Source organism: Arvicola amphibius, chromosome 8, assembly GCF_903992535.2.
Source record: "Arvicola amphibius chromosome 8, mArvAmp1.2, whole genome shotgun sequence".
Classification (NCBI taxonomy): Eukaryota; Metazoa; Chordata; class Mammalia; order Rodentia; family Cricetidae; genus Arvicola; species Arvicola amphibius.
In genome coordinates, this window is record NC_052054.1 from 62,742,462 (window position 1) to 62,755,683 (window position 13,222).

The window sequence follows — 13,222 nt, forward strand, 5'->3', positions numbered from 1 at the left end:
TGTAATTTATGGATTCTCACAAATACAGAGTGATAGCCTTCAAGGAAGCTGAAACAGGCCATTGAGGAATCAGTAATTTGCTTTAGGCTAGAGCTTACTGACTGATTATATGGAGAACATATGTCTCTTTTTTAAGTATTTTTTTCTCAGAAATTGATGAAGTGGAGTTTATTCCAATACTAAATTCATAGTGTTTACCTATTAATGTATAGCTAAGATTATAGTTCAGAATACCCAATTCCTTTTAACGGCTTATTGAAAAGGATCAAAGGGTTTATTTTTTTCCTAAAAAGCACACTAGATTCTTCAAAAGTAATATATGCAAAGCAAGTATTCTGCCAGATAATATGTTTCTAGATCAGCAGTTCTAAACCTGTGGGTCAAGACTATCTGAAAATACATTATTTCCGATGGTCTCAGAAACTAAGACATTGCTTATTAGTAGCAAAGTTACAGTCAAGCATTAGTAACAAAAATAATTTTATGGTAGGGAGTCAACAAAAAACACAAGGAACTCTATTAATGGGTTGTCACGGTACCAAGTTTGAGAGCCACTCACTGCTCTAGATTATTTGGGAAGCCAGGGCTTATTTCTATCCACGATTGACATATATGCAAGGAAGGCAATTACAGAATAATTCTAATTCATGGACTCACATTAGATGTAGAATTTTATAAAATTATTCCAATCTACTATCATCAAATAAAATTGTATTTTGTACTTGTATTAAGTCACCATAATTCAGGTGTAATAAGACACATCTTCTAACAATTACAATAGGTAGCATGCATCCAGGACACTTTATATACTAAGTTCAATTATCACGAATACTTTTCCAGTGGAATTGAATATTGCAAAAGCATTCTCAGTTCTTTCTTACTCTTTCATTTGAAGTCATTACTGTTGTTCTGCTCACTCAGTAGCTTACCCTAGTCACTGCTCTTCTCTTCTCTCCACATGCCAGAGTAATCTGATTTTTTCCAGAAGGCTGACCAGGCCTACCTTGCATACAATAAACCACATGTTCTGTGAGGCAACCCATGAAACATGGTAGAACTTTCAGAAAGAATACAGGTTTTAACACAGTACTGTGGCCAGTACATGAGGAGGACACATAGTAGCGAAATATAGGAACCATTTCCCAATTGGTATTTATTGTCAGAATCTTCAGCATATGTAGGGAAAATTTTCAGTTTGTATATCTTGAATTTTTCTTGCAACTAAAACAAAGTCAAATGTAATGCAGACACCGAGCTTTAAGATGTGAGTGGAAATATTATATGCTATTGAGTTTCTGAATGTCTCATGGAACTGAAATGAAGGGTGTATGACACCTATAAAATGGAGAAGAAATAGAAAAAAAAAACAAATACTAAGATAAAGATCTTTTCTATTACCAAGCATTCCCTAGTCTCCTGTTGTTTTCAAGACAGCCTAACAGAGAGTTCACAACCTATAAAGTACATACAAAGCCTGAGTTAGGAATTCTACAAGCAAAATGTTCTCACCCACATAGACCAGGTTGCTGTAATTCTCCAACATCACATCAACGTACAAAGTCCTCTGAGAAGAGTCCAGGCATTCCCACTCCTCCTGGGAGAAGTCCAGAGCTACATCCCAGAGTGTTAACAGACCCTAAAACACAAAGTACAATTTGTGTTTCTACTAGACAGAGAGTGCTTTCCTGGACATAAGGAGACTTAAGGAAATTCGGGAAATAGATGAGTAAAGACAATTATTATTATTATTTTTTTTTTTGGTTTTTTCGAGACAGGGTTTCTCTGTAGCTTTGGAGCCTGTCCTGGAACTAGCTCTTGTAGACCAGGCTGGTCTCGAACTCACAGAGATCCGCCTGCCTCTGCCTCCCGAGTGCTGGGATTAAAGGCGTGCGCCACCGCTGCCCGGCTGTAAAGACAATTATTGAAAAATGATTTCTAATATAGTCACATTCTATAATGGGTTTTCTAACATTGTGAAAACAGGATGACACAACAGTCTCACAAGCATATACAGCACAATTAAAAGTCTGGACACTATTGTGGGAATCCGACAGCCAACTGTATTGGGGCGGTTTGGCCCCAAGGGCATAGTCTTCTCTGGGTGTATGTGACAGGATAAGAACTGAAGCTGAGGGTCACACATCCTCTTGGATGGTGTGGGAGCTGGCAAAGTTCCACTTTGGAGCTTCCCCTTTAACCTTTGATAACGAGGTTATGGCACAACAAGAGAGCTGTTTTCCCAGCTGGATCAGAGGAGCAGCTGGTGATGCAACCTGGATTCCTCCTCCTTCTGTTGTGCAATCATTGTACATGGATTTTATACTAATAAAAGGATTCCAACAATGCCATTGAGCCAATAAACACCACTCAGAGATCAACTCTGGGCTACTAACTACTCAGGACAATTCAAAGGTGTCCACCCTCTTACACCACTAAAGCTACAACTTTAGATAAGCTTTACCTACTACTCAGAGACTGACTATAGGGTCCCACGCGATACCATCATCTCCCCCAGACAACAGATAGTAATTTGAAGAACATGATGACCCCTTTTCCCAATAGGTGGGGTGGGTGGTTTTGTTTTTTCTCTGGGTTATAGATAATTGCCATCTGTAGGGGGTTGGTAATAAGTTGCTATAGGGCTGGGGGGGAACAACAGAGATTATCTTGGTGATCTTATTTGGAATAAAACAAGGATAGATATGATAGAATAATAAGGTAGATTATAAAATCTACTTTAAACTAAAAAAGCAACCATTAGTTCTAAATAATTTATGTTGGTATGGATTCTTATATACTGATACAAATTCAAAGTTATTTTTGTTAAAATGTACATGTTTTTTATTCCTGTTTATATTTTGTATATATTGATACAAATTCAAAATTACTTTTGTTATTATTGTATTATTTTGTTATTATTGTCCCTACTTATGTTTAAGATACCTTTGTATATTGATACAAATGTAAGACTACTTTTGTTATACTGTATATATGTTTCTGCTTCTGTTTAGGATATTTTTATATATTATTGCAATTTAAGGTTATTTCTGTCATATTGCATTACATTTCTACTCTGGTTAAGACTTTTTTTTATACTGTCACAATTTTAAGATTATTGTCCTTATATTGTACATACGCTTATATTTTTGATGAGGTATTACTTCTACAGCTTGTATTTTTGTATTATGAAGCTCCAGTCCTTAGATTATAAATAGGTTAAAAAGAATTACAAGTTAATAGTCACCCATTTTTGTCACACTTATAGTCGTTAGTTAGGTCTTCTAGGTGCAGAGATACATTCCAAATAGATATAGTATCCAAATAGGTAATCTTCAAGCACTTCAAAAACCTACAGAATATGGCATTTAATATTTTAATAACTTAGAATTCTTTTGACATGAGACATGACTATTCTTGGAAGCAGTGACCAACTTCTGTAAGGACAATAGGCAGAGAAGATACTCCATATGGAGTTTGTTCTTCTTGGCAAATCTGGTCTATTGGACAAAAAAAAAAAAAAACTGTCCTTGCCTTGACTGCTGACATTAAGTATACTGCCCAATCCAGATAAGCAGGACACAAGGACAAGTGACTACCAAACTTTGTCAAGTCAGGGTAGGACAGCTCTTCAAATTTTCCTGCTTCTGAACATGGTGTCATATATTGTAGGTCTATAAGCCAAAGTTAGATGCCCCAATGTTACAGAAAAACCTTGGGCAACTATTCAAGCAGGCAGTTATGTCTGTCATTTCTCACAATTTTTGGAATTTGCTTGTTTGCACTTGCTGCTTACTCAGGTAATACTATTTTCCTTCTTAGGTCTTTGATAGGGTTATAGACTAGATAGTTAGTTCCAACCCTCATGAATCTTAGCTAAAGATATATTAGGTACAAACTTAAGATTCTTTAGGAAAGAACAACTACTAGAGTGATTTCTATAGAGACTGCCCTTTACCTACAATCTGGATACTTAAGATGTTTTTCTTACTTGATAATTGCTTATTGGATATAGCTTTTATTATGTTAGGATCAGAACCTTCATTTTTATTTTAGACTAAAAGGGGGCAATGTAGGAATTTGATCTGACAAACAGTTGTACTGCAGCAGCTTGGCCCTATAGGTGTGGTCTTCTTTGGGGGTAGGTGATTGGATAAGAACTGAAGGCGAAGGTCCTCACTCTCTTGGATGATGTGGCAGCTGGCAGAGCTACAGCTTGGAGCTTCCCCTTTGCCCTTTGGTAATGGTACAGAGGAGGAGAGCTGGTTCCCCAGTACAATTGGTGAGCAGCTAGTGAGGCAACCAGGATTCTGTTCTTGTAATTCTTCTTGTAATCACTGTGCACGGATTTGATATTAATAAAAGGTAAAACAATCCCCAGGGTTCCCACAATAGGACACGGTTAGCTATCTGTTATGGACGCTGTGTTATGCTGCACAGGATCACAGTGGACATATCTCAGAAGGATAATTTGTGAGGAAGAAATATGCTTTTAAATGTGTCTGAAGTTCATGCTGAAATACTAAAACTGAATCATCCTGTCTGTTCTTGTGCCTTAATTGATTCCATTGCAACATGCTCAATTAATTTGTATAGATAGATAAGTCCAATGCCATACCATTAAAAAGCAAAGGGGTAAATAGAGAAGGCAAAATTTATGATTAACTATATAGTCAGAGTGCAGAGCTAGCTACACTAGTTAGCTATAGATGCCAGGCAGTGGTGGCATACATCTTTAATCCTTGTACTTAGGAGACAGAGACAGACAAATCTCCGTGAGTTTAAGACCACCCTGGGCCAAACAAGATTAAATCAGTCTAACGGAAAATAGAGCCAAGTGGTAGTGGCTCACACCATTAATTCCAGCACTAAGGAGGTGGAAATGGGAAATGGTATGGCTGGGCAGAAAGGAATATAAGGCAGGAGGAGACAGGAGCAGACAGAAGCTCAGGATTCCATCTTAGGTTTCAGAGAGACAGAATTCAGTCTGAGGACTTGTAGAGATAGGACACTCCATTTGGTCTGAGGATTTCATAGAGGTAAGAATTAGTGGCTGGCTGCTCTACTTCTTTGATCTTTCAGATTTCACCCACAATATCTGACTCTGGGTACTTATTATTAAGACCAATTAGAATTCATGCTACAAGCCATATTTGATATAATCCAAAATTTTCTAAAAATATGAAGCTGACTTAGACAAATAAAAATTTCAGAAGTTTTGAAGATTTTCTCTTGCAATGAGTTACGAAAAACTGATAGAAGTTCAAAAAAACACATTAAGTAATGTTTAATATACATGTGAGTGTAGCACACTGTCAAGGCATTCAAAAGTAACACAGACTTCCTGTAAGCAAATGAATACATTAAATTCTATGACTATAGTCACTTTTCACTGCTTTGCAAATGCAATATAGCTCAAACAAGGGTGTAGAAGGAAACGGTAGGGCTGTGTCCTGCCACCCGGCTAGCTTTGCCCAAAATAATTACACGGAAACTGTATTAATTTAAATACTGCCTGGCCCCTGGGCCGTTATCTGTAGCTTCTTATTGGTTGATTCTCCATATCTTGCTTTAACTCATATTTAGTAATTTATATAGCACCACAAGGGGTGGCTTACCAGGAGAGGTCTTAACCTGCGTCCATCTCGGAGAGGAGAAGCATGGCGACTACATATGGCAACTGACTGAAGCGTCTCCCCAACTCTGCTTCCTTTTTCCCACAATTCTGTTCTGTCTATTCCGCCTACCTAATTTTCTGTCTCTTAAAGGGCCAAGGCAGTATCTTTATTAATAATGAAAGTAACACATAGACACTCCTTCATCACAAGGGCTAAAGAGAAAAATTTGCACTGCTGTGGCTGAATTTTGCAGTTTTCAGCGTATTCTTCTTAGTACCTATGCTGTATTGTCTAACAGCATTTTAGGTTAGTAGTGTTTATGACTGTCTTAGTTAGGGCTGTTCATCACTGAAGGAAGTAAAAATGGGAACACAAATAGGGCAGCATTCTAGAGGCAGGAACTGATGCAGAGGCCATGGAAGGAAGCTGCTTACTGGTTTGCTTCCCCTGGCCCACATAGGCTACCTTCTTATAGAATCTAGGATCACAAGCCCAGGGATGGCAGCACCCACCATGGGCTAGGCCCTCCCCTACTGATCACTAAATGACAAAATGCCTTACAGCTGGATCTCCAAGAGGGACCTCCTCAGTTGAGTCTCCTTCCTCTCTGATGACTCTAGCTTGTGTCAAGTTGAGACGTAAAACCAGACAGTACAAATGACCCCTTATCAATAAGCACAAAAAGACATCACTGGTAATCCACAACTCTTCTTTTCTTATTCATTTGCATGATATTCAACAACTTTAAAAGTCCCACAGTCTTTACAAAGTCAAACACATTAAAATTTCAGTTCCTGTTGGGCAGTGGTAGCACACGCCTTTAATGTCATCACTTGGGAGGCAGAGGCAGGTGGATGGATCTCTGTGAGTTCGAGGCCAGCCTGGTCTACAAGAGCTAGGTCTGGGACAGCTAGGACTGTTACACAGAGAAACCCTGTCTTGAAAAATCAAAATAAATAAATAAACAAACAAATAAAAATAAAATAAAATAAAAAAATCAGTTCCTTTAAAATAGCCAATCTCTTTAAAAATCCAAAGTCTTTTAAAATTCAAGTCTCTCAACTGTGGGCTTCAGGAAAATACTTTCTTATTTTAAGAGGGAAAAATAAGGGCACAGCCACAATCAAAGCAAAACAAACTTCCAACTGTCTAATATCTGGGATCCAGTCATGATCTGCTTGAGTCCTCCAAAAGAATTGTACACTGTTCTGACTCTACCCTCTGAAGCACACACAGTGTATCTTCTAGGTACTGGCTGGCTCCTCTCCACTGTTGCTATTGTCAGTAGTCTTCCCATGATACTGGCATCTCCAAAATGCTGTGGTCTCTTGCTGCAACTGGGCTGCACGTTTACCAAAAGCCTCTCATATGCTTTGTTCATGGAGCCAAGCTTCAACTTCTTTGCATGACCCTTTTCAGTCCTGGGCCTTCAACTGCCACTGAGGGTGCACATTCACCAATGGCCTTTCCTGGCCTCTCATAGTGCCAAGCCTCAGCTGCTCTCCATGACCCCTTCAGGCCTTCAAAACCCCCTGGGTGATGCTTAGACATTACTAAGTCTTGCTGCCAGAAGGAGGTACAACCATGGCTGCCTCTGGAACAGTTTCTCTGTACTCCCAGGAAACACGTCCTAGAAGATTTTTACCTCAGTCATCCTGGTCTTTTCTTAACCACTAGTAATTTCTCAGCTCCAGCTGACTAGCACCAAGTATCCCAGAAAAGCAAAATTTATATATAGTTCTGTTACCTTGTTAATCAAAGTTTATTTCCCAGTCCCAGCTAACCAGAACTACAGGATCTTAATTCAAAATAACAAAAGGCCCTGATAGAGCTTTTAAACTTCCCTTTGAAATTTCAAAAGCTTGGCCTCCATTTTCTGTACTGCTCTTAACATTCTTTTTTTAATTTTTTTTTTAAAAAAACTCTTTTCTCATTTTACATACCAATCCCAGTTGCCACTCCCTCCCCACCCCATATCCAAGCCTCAGAGAGGGTAAAGGCTTCCCATGGAAAGTCACAAAGTCTAGCACATTGCTTTGAGGCAGGACCAAGGCCCTCCCCGCTATATCTAGGCTAAGCAAGGTGTCCCTCCACAGGGAATGGTTCCAAAAAGTCAGTACAAGCAGTAGGGATAAATCTTGATCAAGAGCAAAGAAGACAAGACCATATGGCTCACTGAAATAGCTTACCTGCGCTACTGGGAGTCCACAAACTCCAGACTGACAGCAAGGGAACCAGCATAGGACCAAACTAGGCCCTCTGAATGCAGATGACAGTTGTGTGGCTGGGGCAGACTGTGGGGCCACTGGCAGTGAGATCAGGATTTATCCCTACTGCTTGTACTGGCTCTTAACATTCTTAACATCTAAGCTCCTAAAGACTATCCCATAGAGCTCCTAACACTCAATGGTTCTTCCAAAGTTCCAAAGTTCTACAATCCCTCCCAAAACAGGGTCTGTCACAGCAATATCCCACTATGCTAGTACATATCATCACTGTTGTGATATTAAACACCAAAGAGATATACAAGTAGACTAGCATCTGAATATACACACAAGAACAACAATTTCCTACATACACCTGTAATGTTCAGCACCCTATAGTGTGTTTAAATGTTTAGTATTAGGAATCAAGTATTAGTATTAAGATCCAAGATATAAGTCTCTTAATTCCACATTTCTAAAATGTTGTTCCAACTTGTCCATGTGTTTCAATATGCATTTTTATAACCATGATTCAAGGAAATCAGATGGATCCCAGAAATAGAGCCTACATGACACATAAACCCTGAATCAGCAATCTATAAGGATACAGCCTATCCTCTATAGCAGTTGGGCATCAATATTATTTTTGGTCATGTGTTACGTGGAAATGTCTTCAAAATTACATGTCATAAGTGTATGTGGGATATTTGCTGCCACTCCCCTCCCCAAATCTGGAGAGAGCAGAATAGAGGTAAGTGCTACAGGAGATGTAGAAGTATAGAATTATATTGTATAGCTATCTATAGTCATAAAGAGAGTCTGGTATGGGAATAAACATAGACAGGAGGATAACAGAATGGGATCGGGAACCCAGAAAACCATTAATCCATGCCCATTTAATATTTGGCAAAGACGGAAAAGATACATTAGAAAAACATGGTCTTCCCAACAAATGGTGCTTGCAAAACTAGAACCAGCAGGAGAGTATAATTAGGTTCTCAGTCTTTCACATTGTACAAAAATCCATTCAAAATGGACCAAAAACCTAATTTAAAACCAGACACAAAGAATCCTAGAAAACAGGGAATACAAATCAGGATATTCAGATGGACAAGGACTTATAAATTAGGAAGAACACCAAGAGTACAGGAACTAAGCCAAGTATCAGCAGCTGGAACTACATGAAAATAAAGAGTTTCTGTTTATCAATGAAAACAATCAGCGGATCACAAAAGACACCCCACAGAATGGGAGAGAATCTATACCAGCAACACTTTGAATAGGGGCTCCTATATACATTTTACCAAGAATTACAAAAATTAAATACCACAGACAAAACTTCCAGTCAACAAATGGGGAAACAAATTTAATAGACACTTTTCAAAGACAGAAACACAAATGATCCTAGGGTCGCTAAACTGCTACCAGAGACAAGTAAACAAAAACTACTTTGAAATACTGCTTCACTCCAGGCAGAATGGCTGTCATCAACTAATCTCACAACAAATATTAGAGAGGATGAGCAGAAAGTGTAATTAACTGAGTACCAAGCTCAAACCCAATGAGAGAATGACCACCAGATGGGACAACCTAAAGAGTTTATTATCTGATGGACTGGCACTTCTACTCTGGAGAGAAATGCACTCCATCTGGAGAGAACATCCGTCTTTTATGTAAATATTGTTTCTGAGCAAGAAGAGCAAGGAGGCAGATTATAAAGGCCAAGGAAAAGGAGTTAGGTTGAACTATATCACAAAACTGTTTAGATATTTAAAACAAGAGACATGGCTCGAGCTGTGACCCAGATTGAGCAACTTCATATGTAATCTGCTTCCTGTGTGAGCCAGTTTGAAGGATTTTGGATGCTAGCTCTTTCTTGTGTTAGCACCTTCTTTACAACACACTGAACCTAGGTAAAGAACAATTCAACCCTTGGATTGATTTCCTTTCTTTTAGAGAAGACATTTTTCTCCTAGTTCACATCAATAGGAAGTTTTATTCATTGTTGGTGTGGGAGGGAGGGTGGTGCAAATTAGCACACTCAAATAAAATCAGTTTGAAGGTTATTAACAAATTAAAGATAGAACTAACTACTTAAGTCCCAGCTTCACATCCCACTATAGAGATATTCACACCCCATGGTCAATGCTGTATGCACAATACCAAAGAATTGTAATCAACCTAATTGTCTATCCACAGATGAATGGACGGTGAAAATGGTAATACTAGTCAGCTGAAATGTGTAATAAAAATTTGTGGGAAAACATGGATTCATAATGTTTAGAGTGACATCATATAGTATTAGAAAAAAGAAAACATGTTTTCCTTCATATGTAGAATCTAGCCATTAATATTTGTATTTGGGAAACAACATGCACATGGGCTGAGCAGAATATGGAGAAAAGAGAACAAGAAAGGTTAAATACCAGTGTTGATCTAAGACTGAAAGCAGATAATCAAAATCAGTTAGGAAAGAAGATATAAAGCTAAGTGCTTTTCTAGCTCTAATGTCACAAGTTTTTTTTTTTTTAGTTTTTATGGTAGATAAATAGATCAAAATATACTGAATATTGAAACTATAAAATCCCATGTGAGGCTCCAGAACTTCTGTTCCTGATAATTACTCTAACTGTATAAAAATACATTGAGGTGTAAAGTCTTTGAGCCTGGTAAATTTCAGCATGTAATTTTGTTTGTTCACAATGTTTTTCATAATAAAGTTAAAAAAAATCAGCAACAGAAAATTAAAAGCTTTCAATGTCCCATGCTATAACATTTCTACCAAGAACAGGGGACATGACCACTGACCTGGAATAGATTAACTGGAGAATCAGCCATTTCTTTCAGTTTATCTTCTGTGAGTTTCTCTTTCAGGAACAATGAATAGATGGCTTGCTGACCTTTCATATTAAGGGATCAAAAAGAAAAAGCAAAAATTAGTAATAAAAGCTGTAAGAAAAGAATGTCAAACCACATGAAAAGACCCAAGCAACAGAATTCTACCAGGTGTCTAGTCAATAATCCCAAAGCCAGGAAAACATGGAACAACATATGCAGCTTGAACAGAAAATCACCATCAACAAGATTGCTGCACAAAGAAAAATTCTACCTCAAAATTGATGGAGACATGAGTGCATTTTAAGACAGTCACAAATTAACAGAGCTCATTTTACCAAAGCAACACTGTAGATAATAAATTAGAGGCAAAACATATACAAGAGAGTCAGATGAATTATACATGAGAACATGGGAAATAACTTTCATGTGAAGAATAGATAAATACAGGAGAACTGGAAAGTAATCATCCATGGGCAAGACAACACATCACTATTCTCAGACAATAGATAGAAAATCACTCCCAATATAATCCAACCAGCAACAACATAAAAAACAAAACCATAGGGAAGAAGAACCCTAAAAACAAACAAAAAAAATCTAGCCACTCTGGAAACCAGTAAGGAGAATCTTGAAAAAGTTAAAGAAATATAGCACATGACCTGACTGTACCACTCCTTGGCATATGCTCAAAGGACTTGACATGCTACTCCACAGATATTTGCTCACCCGTTTTCACTGCTGCTTTATTCACAGTAGCTACAAAGGGAGACAACCTAAATGTCCTTCCATTGAAAAATGGATAATGGAAATGTGATACACATAACCTTTGTTCAGGGAGAAAGAAAATGGAAAGCATGAGCTTTGCAGGTAAATGGATGAGCCTAGATAAGATCAGATTGAATGGAGTAACCCAGACAGAGAAAGGCAGAAATTGCATGATCTTTCCCATAGGCAGTTCCTAAGTCCACATCTTCAGATGTGAGTATAACCTGTAGAATACAGTAAAAAAATAAATAAAAACTGTGTGTGTGTGGGGGGGGGGAGTAGTAGGAAACAAATGATCTAAAGAGGGAAATGGAAAAACGGATTTAATTATGGTGAAGGGACAGATATTAACAAAGAAGAAGAAGGATAAAATAACACTAAGATTTTGGAAAAAATCATAAGGCATAACAGTATTGTTCATCTACCAAAAAATGACTATAATAAATATAAGTCTGTTCAGGCATATACATTCATAGTGTAAACAAAAATTTCCCATCTAGGCTGATAATGATCCCATAAGATATTTTCTAACAAAACCACCCCCAGAAGGCATGAGAAGCCTGTTTAGAAGTTTTTATTCACAGGTCTTGCTGTTATCATTGTTACCTCCCTGAGGTAGAAGGTGATTCCCTTATTACTGAAGAAGTCAGGCACTTCAGACATAGAACCCAAAGGATGTGAGATGGAACTCACCTTAAAACCTCCTTCCTGGGGATTTAGCTTTCATGGTACCAGATGGCAACATGCAAGCTTTCAAAGTAGAGAGCTAACCTACTCAGCTGTGACACCTATGAACCACACTGTACGATAACCCCAAGGATGCACAAGTAATACACATACCTTGGTGGTAAACTATAGCTTCTAATTACACTTAAGACCTCTCAACAAGGGAGAAATCATGCCTAATGGAAACCTAGCTAGTTTCACTAGTGCCAGGGAAGCAAAGTATCTTGGAGGAGAACTACAACCACAATTTTACCAAATTAGCATAACCACCAGTTTCTTTCTAAATATTTATTATTATTATTATTATTATTATTATTATTGACAGGGTTTCTCAGTAGCTATGGAGTTAGTCCTGGAACTCATTCTGTAGACCAGACTGGCCTTGAACTCAGGATCTGCCCTGCCTCTGCCTTTGATGGGATTAAAGGTGTGCACCACCTCTGCCTGGTTATTCTTATTCCCACAGATAAATGTAGTCCTCACTCTTTGTCAGTGAAAGTTTGTTATGCAACACAAGGACAAACAGTCAGGCAAAATGTAGACTTGTGCTGTTCACTCCCCACTGACACGTAACCAACATAATTCCTGCACCTCAGGCTCAGGGATCACTGAGAAAGTGGGGTGGGAATGTTTTAAGAGCCAGACAAAAAGGATGTTTGCAGTGAGACTGTGTCTCCTAGAAAAGTCAGAGAAGCTACAAGCATGAACTTGTACAAACATGGCTGCCTAAACATGAGCAGAACAAGGACAACACCAAGAGACATGCTAACATGGAAAGAGAAAGCTCACTAGGCCTCAAACCTAGTCAAACACGAAGGAATTCTGAGAGCTAGAGAAATAGTCTTCCCTAGAGAAAAGTGTACCATATGGTTATCCAATACCAAATGTTTATCCCTTAAAACACAGACTGAGTAGGTTCTATTTTTATGTTTAGGAATACACACAAACATACAGCAACAATGAAAGGAAAAGTTACTAATGAATAATAAATGCCTGTGTATCACCGAATCTTCATCCAGTAACTGAAGAAAGCAGATGCATAGACCCACCGCTAAGCAATGAGCCAAGCTCCTG

At 38.2% G+C, this 13,222-nt stretch overlaps 1 protein-coding gene across 6 annotated transcripts in view; it reads right to left on the reverse strand.

The window, feature by feature from the left end:
- The window catches only part of LOC119820864 (zinc finger protein 54-like), a 65,020-nt gene that overhangs the window by 1,680 nt on the left and 50,118 nt on the right, over positions 1-13,222 (reverse strand). For all 6 annotated transcript variants that reach the window (XM_038339537.1, XM_038339536.1, XM_038339538.1 and 3 more), the window contains 2 exons: positions 10,628-10,719; positions 1,510-1,636 (listed from right to left, as the gene is read on the reverse strand). In XM_038339537.1, the coding sequence (XP_038195465.1) occupies positions 1,510-1,636; positions 10,628-10,719 (219 nt within the window). The remainder of the gene's footprint in view (positions 1-1,509; positions 1,637-10,627; positions 10,720-13,222) is intronic.